Below are 15921 nucleotides of genomic sequence, written 5' to 3'. Positions count from 1 at the left end.
CAGACTTAAATGTCCCTGTCTGACTGACAGCTTTGAAGAGAGTAGTGGTTCTCCCAGCATGCAGCTGGAGATCTGAGAACGGTCAGACTGCCTCCTAAAGTGGGTCCCTCACCCCTGAGCAGCCTAACTGGGAGGCACCCCCCCAGTAGGGACAGACTGACACCTCATTCAACCCGGTACTTCTCTGAGACAAAACTTTCAGAGGAACTATCAGACAGCTGAATTTGTGGTCTCACGAAAATCCGCTGTTCTGCAGCCACCGCTGCTGACACCCAGCCAAACAGGGTCTGGAGTGCACCTCTAGTAAACTCCAACAGACCTGCAGCTGAGGGTCCTGTCTGGTAGAAGGAAAACTAACAAAACAGAAAGGACATCCACACCAAAAACCCATCTGTACATCACCACCATCAAAGACAAAAAGTAGATAAAACCACAAAGATGGGGAAAAAACAGACCAAAAAAACTGGAAACTCTAAAAAGCAGAGCACCTCTCCTCCTCCAAAGGAACGCAGTTCTTCACCAGCAACGGAACAAAGCTGGATGGAGGATGACTTTGATGAGTTGAGAGAAGAAGGCTTCAGACGATCAAACTACTCTGAGCTACGAGAGGAAATTCAAAACAACAGGAAAGAAGTTAAAAACTTTGAAAAAAAATTAGAAGAATGGATAACTAGAATAACCAATGGAGAGAAGGGCTTCAAGGAGCTGATGGAGCTGAAAGCCAAGTTTCGAGAACTACGCGAAGATTGCAGAAGCCTCAGTAGCAGATGCGATCAACTGGAAGAAAGGGTATCGCTGATGGAAGATGAAATGAATGAAATGAAGAGAGAAGGGAAGTTTAGAGAAAAAAGGATAAAAAGAAATGAACAAAGCCTCCAAGAAATTTGGGACTATGTGAAAAGACCAAACCTACGTCTGATTGGTGTACCTGAAAATGACGGGGAGAATGGAACCAAGTTGGAAAACACTCTGCAAGATATTATCCAGGAGAACTTCCCCAATCTAGCAAGGCAGGCCAGCATTCAGATTCAGGAAATACAGAGAACACCACAAAGATACTCCTTGAGAAGGGCAACTCCAAGACACATTATTGTCAGATTCACCAAAGTTGAAATGAAAGAAAAAATGTTAAGGGCAGCCAGAGAGAAAGGTCGGGTTACCCACAAAGGGAAGCCCATCAGACTAACAGCTGATCTCTCAGCAGAAACTCTACAAGCCAGAAGAGAGTGGGGGCCGATATTCAACATTCTTAAAGAAAAGAATTTTCAACCCAGAATCTCCTATCCCGCCAAACTAAGCTTCATAAGTGAAGGAGAAATAAAACACTTTACAGACAAGCAAACGCTGAGCGATTTTGTCACCACCAGGCCTGCCCTAAAAGAGCTCCTGAAGGAAGCACTAAACATGGAAAAGAACAACCGGTACCAGCCACTGCAGAAACATGCCAAATTGTAAAGACCATCGAGACTAGGAAGAAACTATAGCAACTAACAAGCAAAATAACCAACTAACATCATAATGACAGGATCAGATTCACACATAACAATATTAACGTTAAATGTAAATGGGCTAAATGCTCCAATCAAAAGACACAGACTGGCAAACTGGATAAGGAGTCAGGACCCATCAGTGTGCTGTATTCAGGAAACCCATCTCATGTGCAGAGACACACATAGACTCAAAATAAAGGGATGGAGGAAGATCTATCAAGCAACTGGAAAACAAAAAAAGGCAGGGGTTGCAATCCTAGTCTCTGATAAAATAGACTTTAAACCAACAAAGATCAAAAGAGACAAAGAAGGCCATTACATAATGGTAAAGGGATCAATTCAACAAGAAGAGCTAACTATCCTAAATATATATGCACCCAACACAGGAGCACCCAGATTCATAAAGCAAGTCCTGAGTGACCTACAAAGGGACTTAAACTCCCACACAATAATAATGGGAGATTTTAACACCCCACTGTCAGCATTAGACAGATCAACGAGACAGAAAGTTAACAAGGATATCCAGGAATTGAACTCAGCTCTACATAAAGTGGACCTAATAGACATCTACAGAACTCTCCACCCCAAGTCAACAGAATATACATTTTTTTCAGCACCACACCACACCTATTCCAAAATTGACCACATAGTTGGAAGTAAAGCTCTCCTCAGCAAATGTAAAAGAACAGAAATTATAACAAACTGTCTCTCAGACCACAGTGCAATCAAACTAGAACTCAGGATTAAGAAACTCACTCAAAACCGCTCAACTACATGGAAACTGAACAACCTGCTCCTGAATGACTATTGGGTACATAATGAAATGAAGGCAGAAATAAAGACGTTCTTTGAAACCAACGAGAACAAAGACACAACATACCAGAATCTCTGGGACACATTCAAAGCAGTGTGTAGAGGGAAATTTATAGCACTAAATGCCCACAAGAGAAAGCAGGAAAGATCCAAAATTGACTCCCTAACATCACAATTAAAAGAACTAGAAAAGCAAGAGCAAACACATTCAAAAGCTAGCAGAAGGCTAGAAATAACTAAAATCAGAGCAGAACTGAAGGAAATAGAGACACAAAAAACCCTTCAAAAAATTAATGAATCCAGGAGCTGGTTTTTTGAAAAGATCAACAAAATTGATGGACCGCTAGCAAGACTAATAAAGAAGAAAAGAGAGAAGAATCAAATAGATGCAATAAAAAACGAAAAAGGGGATATCACCACCGATCCCACAGAAATACAATCTACCATCAGAGAATACTACAAACACCTCTATGCAAATAAACTAGAAAATCTAGAAGAAATGGATAAATTCCTCGACAAATACACCCTCCCAAGACTAAATCAGGAAGAAGTTGAATCTCTGAATAGACCAATAACAGGTTCTGAAATTGTGGCAATAATCAATAGCTTACCAACCAAAAAGAGTCCAGGACCTGATGGATTCACAGCCGAATTCTACCAGAGGTACAAGGAGGAACTGGTACCATTCCTTCTGAAACTATTCCAATCGATAGAAAAAGAGGGAATCCTCCCTAACACATTTTATGAAGCCAGCATCGTCCTGATACCAAAACCTGGCAGAGACATAACCAAAAAAGAGAATTTCAGACCAATATCCTTGATGAACATTGATGCAAAAATCCTCAATAAAATACTGGCAAACCGAATCCAGCAGCACATCAAAAAGCTTATCCACCATGATCAAGTGGGCTTCATCCCTGGGATGCAAGGCTGGTTCAACATACGCAAATCAATAAATGTAATCCAGCATATAAACGAACCAAAGACAAAAACCACATGATTATCTCAATAGATGCAGAAAAGGCCTTTGACAAAATTCAACAACCCTTCATGCTAAAAACTCTCAATAAATTAGGTATTGATGGGACGTATCTCAAAATAATAAGAGCTATCTATGACAAACCCACAGCCAATATCATACTGAATGGGCAAAAACTGGAAGCATTCCCTCTGAAAACTGGCACAAGACAGGGATGCCCTCTCTCACCACTCCTATTCAACATAGTGCTGGAAGTTCTGGCCAGAGCAATCAGGCAGGAGAAGGAAATAAAAGGTATCCAATTAGGAAAAGAGGAAGTCAAATTGTCCCTGTTTGCAGATGACATGATTGTATATCTAGAAAACCCCATTGTCTCAGCCCAAAATCTCCTTAAGCTGATTAGCAACTTCAGCGAAGTCTCAGGATACAAAATTAATGTACAAAAATCACAAGCATTCTTGTACACCAATAACAGACAAACAGCCAAATCATGAGTGAACTCCCATTCACAATTGCTTCAAAGAGAATAAAATACCTAGGAATCCAACTTACAAGGGATGTGAAGGACTTCTTCAAGGAGAACTACAAACCACTGCTCAATGAAATAAAAGAGGATACAAACAAATGGAAGAACATTCCATGCTCATGGGTTGGAAGAATCAATATCATGAAAATGGCCATACTGCCCAAGGTAATTTATAGATTCAATGCCATCCCCATCAAGCTACCAATGACTTTCTTCACAGAATTGGAAAAAACTACTTTAAAGTTCATATGGAACCAAAAAAGAGCCCGCATCGCCAAGTCAATCCTAAGCCAAAAGAACAAAGCTGGAGGCATCACGCTACCTGACTTTAAACTATACTACAAGGCTACAGTAACCAAAACAGCATGGTACTGGTACCACAACAGAGACATAGATCAATGGAACAGAACAGAGCCCTCAGAAATGATGCCGCATAGCTACAACTATCTGATCTTTGACAAACCTGACAAAAACAAGAAATGGGGAAAGGATTCCCTATTTAATAAATGGTGCTGGGAAAACTGGCTAGCCATATGTAGAAAGCTGCAACTGGATCCCTTCCTTACACCTTATACAAAAATTAATTCAAGATGGATTAAAGACTTATATGTTAGACCTAAAACCATTAAAATCCTACAAGAAAACCTAGGCAATACCATTCAGGACATAGGCGTGGGCAAGGACTTCATATCTAAAACACCAAAAGCAATGGCAACAAAAGCCAAAATCGACAAATGGGATCTCATTAAACTAAAGAGCTTCTGCACAGCAAAAGAAACTATCATCAGAATAAACAGGCAACCTACAGAATGGGAGAAAATTTTTGCAACCTACTCATCTGACAAAGGGCTAATATCCAGAATCTACAATGAACTCAAACAAATTTACAAGAAAAAAACAAACAACCCCATCAAAAAGTGGGCAGAGGACATGAACAGACACTTCTCAAAAGAAGACATTTATGCAGCCAAAAAACACATGAAGAAATGCTCATCATCACTGGCCATCAGAGAAATGCAAATCAAAACCACAGTGAGATACCATCTCACACCAGTTAGAATGGCCATCATTAAAAAATCAGGAAACAACAGGTGCTGGAGAGGATGTGGAGAAATAGGAACACTTTTACACTGTTGGTGGGACTGTAAACTAGTTCAACCATTGTGGAAGTCAGTGTGGCGATTCCTCAGGGATCTCGAACTAGAAATACCATTTGACCCAGCCATCCCATTACTGGGTATATACCCAAAGGACTATAAATCATGCTGCTATAAAGACACATGCACACGTATGTTTATTGCGGCACTATTCACAATAGCAAAGAGTTGGAACCAACCCAAATGTCCAACAACGATAGACTGGATTAAGAAAATGTGGCACATATACACCATGGAATACTATGCAGCCATAAAAAATGATGAGTTTGTGTCCTTTGTAGGGACATGGATGAAACTGGAAAACATCATTCTCAGTAAACTATCGCAAGGACAAAAAACCAAGCACCGCATGTTCTCTCTCATAGGTGGGAATCGAACAATGAGAACTCATGGACACAGGAAGGGGAACATCACACTCCGGGGACTGTTGTGGGGTGGGGGGAGGGGGGAGGGACAGCATTAGGAGATACACCTAATGCTAAATGACGAGTTAATGGGTGCAGGAAATCAACATGGCACATGGATACATATGTAACAAACCTGCACATTGTGCACATGTACCCTAAAACCCTAAAGTATAATAAAAAAAAAAAAAAGAAAAAAAACAAAACAAAAAAAAAAAAAAAAAGAAAATGTATTGGCATAAAGCTGTCTAACATCCTGTCTTATATTTGTTTAAACCATCAATGTGACTATAATTTTCTTTCCAAATATTGCATATTTTCTCTCTCCTTTTATTGTTAATCTTTGGTTGATGCTCTGTATTGTCTTACATAAATTTCTCTTGTTTATTATTACCTTTTCTCTATGTCCTTTGGCCTAATTATGTTGGTCTTTTATATATTTCTCAAAGTATTTTTCATGATGAGTGATACAGCACTTGCCAATATTTCCAGTTTCCTCCTTCCAGGCTTAAGAGAAGATTACACCTCCCTGTCCTATTAAAGTTAGACAAGGCCAGCTGACTAGCTGTAGCCAATGATTTATGTCACTTTTGATGGAAACATTTAAAGACCTATGCATGGGGAAAGAATGGTCTTTTCAATAAACAGTGCTAGGTCAATTAGATATTCATATAAAAAAAAATTGTGACCCCACTCATAAAAATCAATTCCAGATGGATGGCATATATAAATTTGAACAATCTTGGTGAGATAAGATTCCTCTTTTTTTCTTCTTTTTAAAAATAGAGATGGGGTCTTGCTATGGTGCCCAGGCTGGTCTCTAACTCCTAGGCTCAACTGATCCTCCCGTCTCCGCCTCTCAAAGTGCTAGGATTACAGGCGTGAGGCACTGTGCCCAGGTGAGAGATAAGATTGCTTAAACAGAGCAGAAAAACACTAAGGTAAAGGGGGAAATGACAAATTGGCACATATTAAGATGAAAAACTTTTGTCCTTTAAAAGGTACCATTAAGATGGTGAAAAAGTAGGCCAGGTGTGGTTGCTCATGCCTGTAATCCCAGCAGTTTGGGAGGCCAAGGTGGGTGGATCACCTGAGGCCAGGAGTTCAAGACCAGACTGGCCAACATGGTGAAACCATGTCTTGACTAAAAATAAAATAAAAAAAAAAACCGGGCATAGTGGTGGACGCCTGTAATCCCGGCTACTTGGGAGGCTGAAGCAGGAGAATCGCTTGAACTTGGGAGGAGGCAGCTTCAGTGAGCTGAGATTGCACCATTGTACTCCAGCCTGGGAGACAGTGAAACACCCTCTCCAAAAAAAAAAAAAAAAAAGAAAAGAAAAAGTAACCCCACAGAGTGGGAGGAAATATTTGTAATACCTATACTGGAAGAATGACTAGTATCTAGCATGTGCAAAGGTTTCCTACAAATTCATATGAAAAAGAACATCTGCCCAGTAGAGAAATAGGGAGAAGCCTCAGATACTGCACAAGAGAGAATATCCTAGTGGCCAACAAACACATGAGAAAGTTCTCAGCTCATTAGAGTTTGGCTAAATGCAAATTAAAACCACCATGTGATACCACTACTCATCCAGCACGATGGCTAAAATAACAAAGATGTAAGGACACCACCACAGACTCGCGAGACTGAGGGGTGGGTGTCGCGAGACTTAAGAGTGGGCGGCGCAAATGGTCGAGGTGTTTACTCGCCATTTTGTGTGAGGAACGTTGACGCTACCCACCACTGGCCTGGCCGCTACCAACATGAGCCTCCCGGAGAGTCCTCACAGCCCCGCTACTCTCGACCATACCCCGGAAGACCCGCACCAGGGCCAGAGGTCCCGAGAAAAGAGCAAGGCGACACAGGTAATGGCAGATACGTTTGATGGCCGCTTGGAGCCGATCGTGTTCCCACCGCCCCGGCTTCCAGAGGAGGGGGTCGCGCCCCGGGATCCCGCAGGTAGTGGCCATACTTTCCACATCTTGGTCGATGGGGGTAATGGAGCCATCAAAGCGGGGCAGGAAGTAACTCCACCACCCTCGGAGGGCCTAGAAGCAGCCTCTGCCTCGCTGACAACTGACGGCAGCCTCAAAAATGGCTTTCCGGGTGAAGAGACGCGCGGCCTAGGTGGGGAGAAGGCTCTCGAAACCTGTGGTGCAGGGAGGGCGGAGTCTGAAGTGATTGCAGAGGTGAAGGCCGAGGACGTGAAGCCTGAGGAGTGTGCCATGCTCTCAGCCCCAGTGGATGAGAAGCCAGGAGGCGAAGAAATGGACGTGGCGGAAGGAAACAGAGCAATAGATGAGGTAAACACAGGGGCAGGGCCTGGGCCCCTGAACGTGGGTCTCCACCTGAACTCCCTAGAGCCCATCCAGCTGGAACTGGACTCTGTGAATGCAGAGGCTGACAGGGCCCTCCTGCAGGTGGAGCGCAGGTTTGGGCAGGTGCATGAATACTACCTGGAGCAGAGGAATGACATCATTCGCAATATCCCGGGCTTCTGGGTCACTGCTTTCCGCCACCACCCACAGCTGTTTGCCATGATTAGAGGCCAAGATGCCCAGATGTTGAGCTACTTAACCAATTTGGAAGTGAAGGAGCTCAGACACCCTAGGAGAGGCTGCAAGTTTAAGTTCTTCTTTCAAAGAAACCCTTACTTCAGAAACAAGCTGATTGTAAAGGTATATGAGGTCAGATCCTTCGGCCAAGTGGTGTCTTTTTCCACTCTAATCATGTGGCGCCGGGGCCATGGACCCCAGTCCTTCATTCATAGGAACCGACATGTCATCTGCAGCTTCTTCACCTGGTTTTCAGACCACAGCCTTCCAGAGTCCGACAGGATTGCTCAGATTATTAAAGAGGACCTCTGGTCAAATCCAGTGCACTACTACCTGTTCGGTGAAGACGCCCATAGAGCTAGACGTCGCCCGATAAGGGAGCCAGTGGAGATCCCCAGGCCCTTTGAGTTTCAGTCTGGTTAACCTTTGCCTTTGGAATTACTCCTGCAGAAGGTCCCCTGCCACCACCAGCTGGACCTGTGCTTGGGCAACAGCATTAGGTATGCCCTTTACTTTTTTTGTTCTGACTTTCCTGTACCCTCTGTTTAAACTTCCCTTTCTCGCAACCTGAAGATTGAAACCTTGGTGGCTATACTGCTCCCCTTTCACCTGGTCGTCTTGCTATTCTGCATTAACATCACATGCTCCCAGCCGATGGGTCACATCCTTCTAAGCGAAGCGAATGACGCTGTAGGTTACACTGTATTTACCTTTGTTTGGACTCTGTTTGTTCCCAGGACCTCTGGTCTGGCTCCTCCTACCTGGATTTCTAGCTGTGTCTAAGAACCTATTCGGCTCACCCTGCTCTGCATCTGACAGTACAGGTGCATGGCCTGTGGACAATTGCTGAGCATTAATGAATTCAAGTGAGAACAGCAGGGGGCAACTTGGTCTGTGTGAATTATGAGACCTCTCTTTACCACCACCACCCTCATCACTTAGAAACCCGACTGTTAGACAAATGGTTGAGGGCACATGTCAGACCCTATCCTCATGGCAAGGTTAATATGTTGGCGTTCTTGACAAGTACCAGGCTTTCTCAGCCACAACCAGTGGATTCATTCCAAATCTAGGTACCTTTATTTGCCTCCCTTCCTGAACCTAATGAAGTGCCAGAGTGAGTTTACGCTTTCTTTTCTCTCATCTCTCATGAATCTCTTCTGTCTTCCTTTAAAAAAGAACAAAAAGTAGTAGTTCAGAAACATCTGCAGAAGCAGGCTTTTTAGTTTCTTGGCTCTCTTTGTCATGTCCAGAGGCAGGCTGTTCTGTAAGATAGACTGCCTGACCTCTTATTGCCCACTCTCCTTTCTTCTCAGCCCCTCACCCCTCTTTAGCAATTCCTAGTGGGTTTAAAGGAATACAGAGCTGTATGGAATGAAAGGTGATTTCTATTTCAGAGTGGATAGAAGAACTAAAGAGATTGTGATGGGTGCTCTAGGCAGGGAAAACTGAACAAAAAGGCAGAAATGATTCAGGGGAAAATCGGGCCTATAATTAACACTGGGTTGACTAGTTATGATAGGAAGAGAAGTACTTTTTTTAGTATGCATATAGAAGAATAGAAGATGGTTGGAGTGTTAAATATGTTCCCTAGAGAAGGGTTCTTTGAAGAAACACTGCAGTTTTGGGTGTTCTCTTTCTTGTTTGCATGTGGCTTTACTTATGTGGAAGATTAATACTGTGTTATAATATTTTCTCTTTCTGTTTACTGGGAAGATTCAGCTGTACAGATTTTCTTTTACTTTCAAATAGGAACATTTGGAATAATATCAGTCTTTATTTTTTGTACATTATGTGGATATGGATATTCATGACAGTTTTCAGCCTGATCTTGTTTCTGTTAAAACCAGATCTTTAACACTTTAATTTGAATAACTTGGTCTTATCTGATGCTGAAGACTGGAAACTGTTGTGTTCATGGATAAATAAATTACGAAAAATTTATGGCTTTGTCTTTTTTGATAACTTGTCCTGGTAACAACTTAGTAATTGACATGTCTCTTTTCTCAGCCTCCTCAGTAGCTGGGATTATAGGTGTGTGCCACCACACCTGGCTAATTTTTGTATTTTTAGCAGAGATGGGGTTTCACCATGTTGGCCAGGCTGGTCTTGAACTCCTGACCTCGTGATCCACCTGCCTCAGCCTAAAGAGTGGAAGTGCTTGTGAGATTGTTTTGTGAAATGGGAATTATACCATTGGCATTTTTTTTTTTTTTTTTTTTTTTTTGTGAGACGGAATCTTCCTCTGTCGCCCAGGCTGGAGTGCAGTGGCATGATCTCCGCTCACTGTAAGCTCCGCCTCCCGGGTTCATGCCATTCTCCTGCCTCAGCCTCCCGAGCAGCTGGGACTACAGGTGCCCGCAACCATGCCCGGCTAATTTTTTGTATTTTTAGTAGAGATGGGGTTTCACCGTGTTAACCAGGATGGACTCAATCTCCTGACCTTGTGATCCGCCCAACCATTGGCATATTTATCTTAGGCCAATGGTATAATTCTATTATGCCAATGGCATCTTTCCTTATGAATGGATGATGGTAAAATTAAAGCATGTCACAGAAAAAAAACAAAACAAAGATGATGGAAAATAACAAAGGTTGAAAATAACAGAGATACCAAAAGGCTCATATACTGTTTATGGGAGAGTAGCTTTGTACAAATACTTTAGAAAGTTGTTTGACAGAACCAGTGCGTACCCTCTGATCTAGTTCTGGGAATATACCCAACGGAAATATATACATATATTCACTCAAAGACATGCATAAAGTATTTATAACAACACAATTTTTTTTTTTTTTTTTTTTTTTTGAGACGAGTCCGCTCTGTCGCCAGCTGGAGGCAGTGCATCTGCTCCTGCAACTCCCCCCGTCCCCATCTCCCCTCACCTCCGAGTAGCGGATTACAGCGCCTGCCCACCCCGCTTTTTTTTTTTTTTTTTAGAACGGGTTCACCGTCTCGTCTCCTACTCTATCCCCCCCCCCCCAAGTGCTGATACAACGGACCCCGCCCGCAACAACACAATAATAGACACTGGAGCTGCCCTAATGTCCATCAGTAGTGGAAAAAATAAACCAATTATTTTTTAAAATGTTCACACAATGGAATACTATTAAGAAAGAATTATGCCTACATGCAATAACATGAATGAATCTCACAAATATGTTGTTGGATGTAAGAAGCCAGACAGAGTACATGCTATATAATTCTTTTATGTATGAAGTGTAACAGCGGGTAAAACTAATCTATGGTAGTAGAAGTCAGAATAGTGCTTACTGCCAAGGACAGTGATGGGTCTGAGATTTACCCTCCTTGCAAGCTTAACAAGTTAGCCTTACATGCTAGGTCAGAGACAAAGGACCTTACTACTCAATAGTCAGAGTGTCAGTATTTGCACTGGTTCCCTGAGCTCTAATTCCCACAAGGCAACATAAAGGCAAGTGACACCTGTACATGCAGTGGATTGTGTTACAGGAGAGGAACTCCTGTAGGGAACATAGGGAATCTGAATCTTTTATAATGGGCAGTAAGCATGCCCGTCCTTTTCGCTTTGAAGGGAGACATCTCTATTATACCGAATAGTAAGCAAACCTGTTCTTTGCTCTCTAAGGGACATAATCTCTATTTTCAAGACTATAAGCACACCTGCCCTTTGCTCTGGAGACACAGTCTTCCAAGGCTGCCTTGTAAAGACATTCTGCACACACGCAGTCAGTGCCTTTGCTCACAAGATATGCAGAAACATGAGACACATGGGAGAATTGACTCCCAATAAACTTTGGGGTGGTAAGTACCTATTGACTGGAAGGAAGTAAGAGATGGTAGATTCTGAAGGGCTGGTGATGTTTTGTGTCTTGATCTGGGTGCTGGATAAGTAAGTATATTCAACTTGTGAAACTTCACCGAGTTGTACATTTAGAAAACATACTTCTCTGTATGTATATTGTACTTTAATATTCTTGCTTAAGAAAAAGAAACCCAAAGTAAGCAAATAAATTCAAAACAAAAAAAACCACATTATTTTTCTGGAACCTCTCTGCCAGAAAAAGGCCAATTTAAAAGTATGCTGCAGACCTTTTTGGGTAAACCATGAATTGATATGTGAAAATTGTAATAGGATCATTTACTAGGCCACATTCAAATGGCTAAAATCCATTTTCTAAGAAAAGAAACACTGAATTATCTAGGCATGGGCCATCAACTCTTAGTATTTACAGTGCTCCACTCATTTTGTCAACTGACCTTTATCAGAGTTTTTTAGTTATAAACACTTCTTTAATAATGGCTCATGATGGTTCATTTTTTATCTTCCAGCCAAATATATAATCAAATCCATATATTTTTTATGTTGTTCAACAGGGATGATGCTATTCTGAAGACTGGCCTCACCGTATACTTGCTTTTTAAGATGCTCTATATTTCAAAGTTTCATGTCTTTTCAGGCCTCCCTCTTTGAGGTATATTTCATTTGATAATTAAGAGATAAAAACAATTTCAAACAATACCTATGGCGTATGCTATAGACAATTACAGTATTAGTACCAACAAAAACTTCTATATAATTATGATGAAATCATTTACTTTGGCTTATTTGAGCAAAATCTTTCCACTTCTGTATACAGCAATGTATTTGGGGGATAATAATTTACCATTTGAAAATGAAGTAGTTTTTCTTTTACATAAAGACTATGAAAACAATAATGTATAAGATTAACTTACTGCCTTTGAAACATAAGGTAGATTTAGGCTTTTTATATCAATTCATATCACATAATTTTAAGTGGCATCCATATAGATGACTTGCCCTGTTTTCCAGTGGCACAATTTTCTCTTTGCTATTGGTAGCTATAAACATATGAGATAGAAGATACTTTCAACCCCCTCCCCCCCACCCGCCCTGAGACGGAGTTCTGCTGGAGTGCAATGGGCAATCTCGGCTCACTGCAACCTCTGCCTCCCCAGGTTCAAGTGATTCTCCTGCCTCAGCCTCCTGAGTAGCTGGGATTACAGACACGTGCCACCACGCCCAGCTAAATTCTGTATTTTTAGTAGAAACAGGGTTTCATGCTGGCCAGGCTGGTCTCGAACTCCTGACCTCGTGATCTGCCCACCTTGGCCTCCCAAAGTGCTGGCATTATAGTGTGAGCCACTGCACCTGGCTGAGATAGAAGATACTTTAAGTAAAGGGGTCCAGAATTCAAATTTAATCCGGTTTACTAAGATAGATGAGGATGGAAAAGGTAGGTGATATCCTCACATTTAGCATTAAACTAAAATCTAGAGCATAAAATAGAAAGTGCACTGAGCTACAAGTCAGGGGTTGGGGGCTCTGCCATAAACCAGATGTTAAATAAACCACTTAAAGGATGAAAACTATGTCTGTGAGATTTTTTTTTTTTTTTTTTTTTTTGAAACAGGGTCTTGCTCTGTTGCCAAGGCTGGAGTGCAGTGGTACAATCATAGCTCACTGCAGCCTCACTCCTCCTGGGCTCAAGTGATCTGCCTCAGCCAGCCTAGTAGCTGGGACTACAGGCACATGCCACCGTGCCCAGCTAATTTATTTATTTTTTCTGGTAGTGATAAGGTCTCACTGTGTTGCCCAGGCTCATCTTGCACTCCTGGGCTCAAGCAGTCCTCGTGCCTCGGCCTCAGAGTGCTGAGATTATAGGCATGAGCCACTGTGCCCAGCCCATTTTTGTCTTTTTAGTAAGTTTTGAAACATAATCTCCTCTAAATCTGAAGATTTACGTACCCCTTAAATATAAGTTTTCCACAAGGTTCTGTGACCTCCCTCTGGCTTTTCTTTAAACACTGAGTGACTTTACCCATGCCATGGCCAGAGCATGTAAATGACAGAGAATGTAAACTTAGAGCCATCACCTTTGAAATAAGGACTCTTTTTTTTTTTTTTTTTGGGACGGAGTCTTGCTGTGTCATCCAGGCTGGTGTGCAGTGGCGCGATCTTGGCTCACTGCAAGCTCTGCCGAGGCAGGAAATAAGGACTCTTAAATTGGAATCTCCCTTATTCCAAATTAGAGTCTGACAAGTCAATTTGCACAATGCTTCCAGAATTGTTCCCTTTCCATATCTATTCTCACCTTAATATCTCTTGTCTACGTTACTGGGAGTCCCAGGAGTCCCCTTCCTGAATATTATCTCTCTTTTCCCATCATTTACACTATTGATAAAGTAATCATGTCCCTTTTGCTCAAATATCCTTGTCAATGCACCACTGCCTGCAGAAGAAAATCCAAACACCCTACTATTGCATCCAAGATCAGCTACAACCAATCCCCTACCTAACATTCTTACCAGAGTCCACTTACATGGAACTCCTTACTATTTCTTAAGTAGCCCATGTACAGTCCCAGTTCTGTGCCTTTGCTCATGATGTTCCCCAACCTTGGATTCATTTGCCCACCTCGACCATGGAAATCACACCATTCCTTCTAAACTGAAATGGCATATCCTCTAAATCACCTTTCCAAAACCTCCTACCTCTTGTAGCATATACTCTGTAGAATTTATAATTCATAAAAATGTCTAGTGAGTTTAGTTGCTTACATATGTTAGTAGTTTATATTTGTCACTCAATTTTAAGTTCTTCAAGGGCCAAGATTATGTTTTAGTTATCTTCTTCTGTGATGAGTAAGACATAGTCCCTGTTCTCAAGCAGCCTACAGTCTAGCATAGGAGACAATCTACAGTGTGACAAATGCCAAACTTAAGTGTAGGCATGGGGGCTATGGGACCACATAAGAGGGACATTTTCCCTATCTGAAGTTTAGGGAAGACTTCCTATAGGAAGTGGCTTCTAAGTTCCATTCTAGACACCATACTAGACCATAAGTTTCTTCAGAGTAGGGGGCTATCTTTTCATCTATGTATCCCTAGGGCATGGTATTATATCTAGCACAAAGTGGACCCTTTAAAATTACTTGATGAGCATGTAAATCAAAGATGCCCATCTGTTTTTAGTTCTAAATATGTAGAGTAGGAATCGTATGTCTTTTGTGATACTTTTCTATTCCACCTATCATATGGTCAGTAAATAATAATTGGCTAATGAAAACCTAATCAAACAATAACACACTTTCAGTCTTGTGGATCTAGGTAAGTGTTAACAGACATGGTTGCCCAAATAATTCCTAAGAAAATCCAGAGCAGAACTTCAGTCAAATCCTTCGAAGTACATTAGTTCTAACTCTCAGAAAGGAGGCTGTGTGGATAAATGAGTTGCTTTGCAATTATAGTCCCACACTGGCTCAAATTGCAATATTTATTCTTTAATATCTAAGTTAATAAAAGTTAAAAACAACAGGCTTTATTACAGCCATTAACAATAGGCTATAGTAATAGTTATCATTTATTAAAGTCTTAGAGCATGGTAGCCACTGGCTAAGCATTTTGTGTGCATTCTTTTCTTAATTCTCATATAACTGTACAAAGTATTTCTGTCCCCATTCTGCAGCTGAGGAACGTGAGACTCAGTTGAGAATATGTTACTTGTGTCCAGTCACCCAGCCAAGTGGTGGTAAGTCCAGAATTCTAACCCAAGTCTATCTGACTCGAGTCTGATAACTACATATGTACAGAAATACTATCTTTTGTTTCACAGTAGAACATTATGAAAATAATTGGCTTAGATTTTTTCCATTTGCATATAAGTTTTCTTAGCATATGAAACATTTACTAATTTTGATGTTAAAGTTATGACACAGGTGAATCTAAAATCAGAAGTACAGCACTAATAGGTAATTGTTTGTTTTCCATTTAAATATTATAAATATTATGACAATTTCTTTTGAAATCTGAATACCACCTACAAATGAATATAAGATACAATAGTGCCTGTGATACTTTCACTGTTGGCTAAAATCACCTTGCTAAAGGCACTGTCAAAACTGAAGTATATTTTGAGGTGTTCAGCAGCTCCAGTGAGCTTTCTGCTTTAATTCCAGATGTAACCAACAGCATTTGGAAGACAATGTACTTTGTCCA

At 41.4% G+C, this 15921-nt stretch overlaps 2 protein-coding genes across 2 annotated transcripts in view; one reads left to right on the top strand and one right to left on the bottom strand.

The window, feature by feature from the left end:
* ACYP2 (acylphosphatase 2) overlaps positions 1-15921 on the bottom strand; it is a 257176-nt gene that overhangs the window by 49831 nt on the left and 191424 nt on the right. The gene's annotated exons all lie outside the window — the stretch shown is intronic.
* Positions 6744-8829, top strand: LOC115838407 (testis-specific Y-encoded-like protein 6). The gene has a single exon (XM_030828474.1). It carries the CDS (start codon positions 7134-7136, stop codon positions 8346-8348), a length of 1215 nt encoding a protein of 404 aa, XP_030684334.1. The 5' UTR covers positions 6744-7133; the 3' UTR covers positions 8349-8829.

This window comes from Nomascus leucogenys, chromosome 14 (assembly GCF_006542625.1).
Source record: "Nomascus leucogenys isolate Asia chromosome 14, Asia_NLE_v1, whole genome shotgun sequence".
Lineage (NCBI taxonomy): Eukaryota > Metazoa > Chordata > Mammalia > Primates > Hylobatidae > Nomascus > Nomascus leucogenys.
Note: the sequence above shows the minus strand (reverse complement) of the source record. Positions and strands in the feature narration are given on the sequence as shown.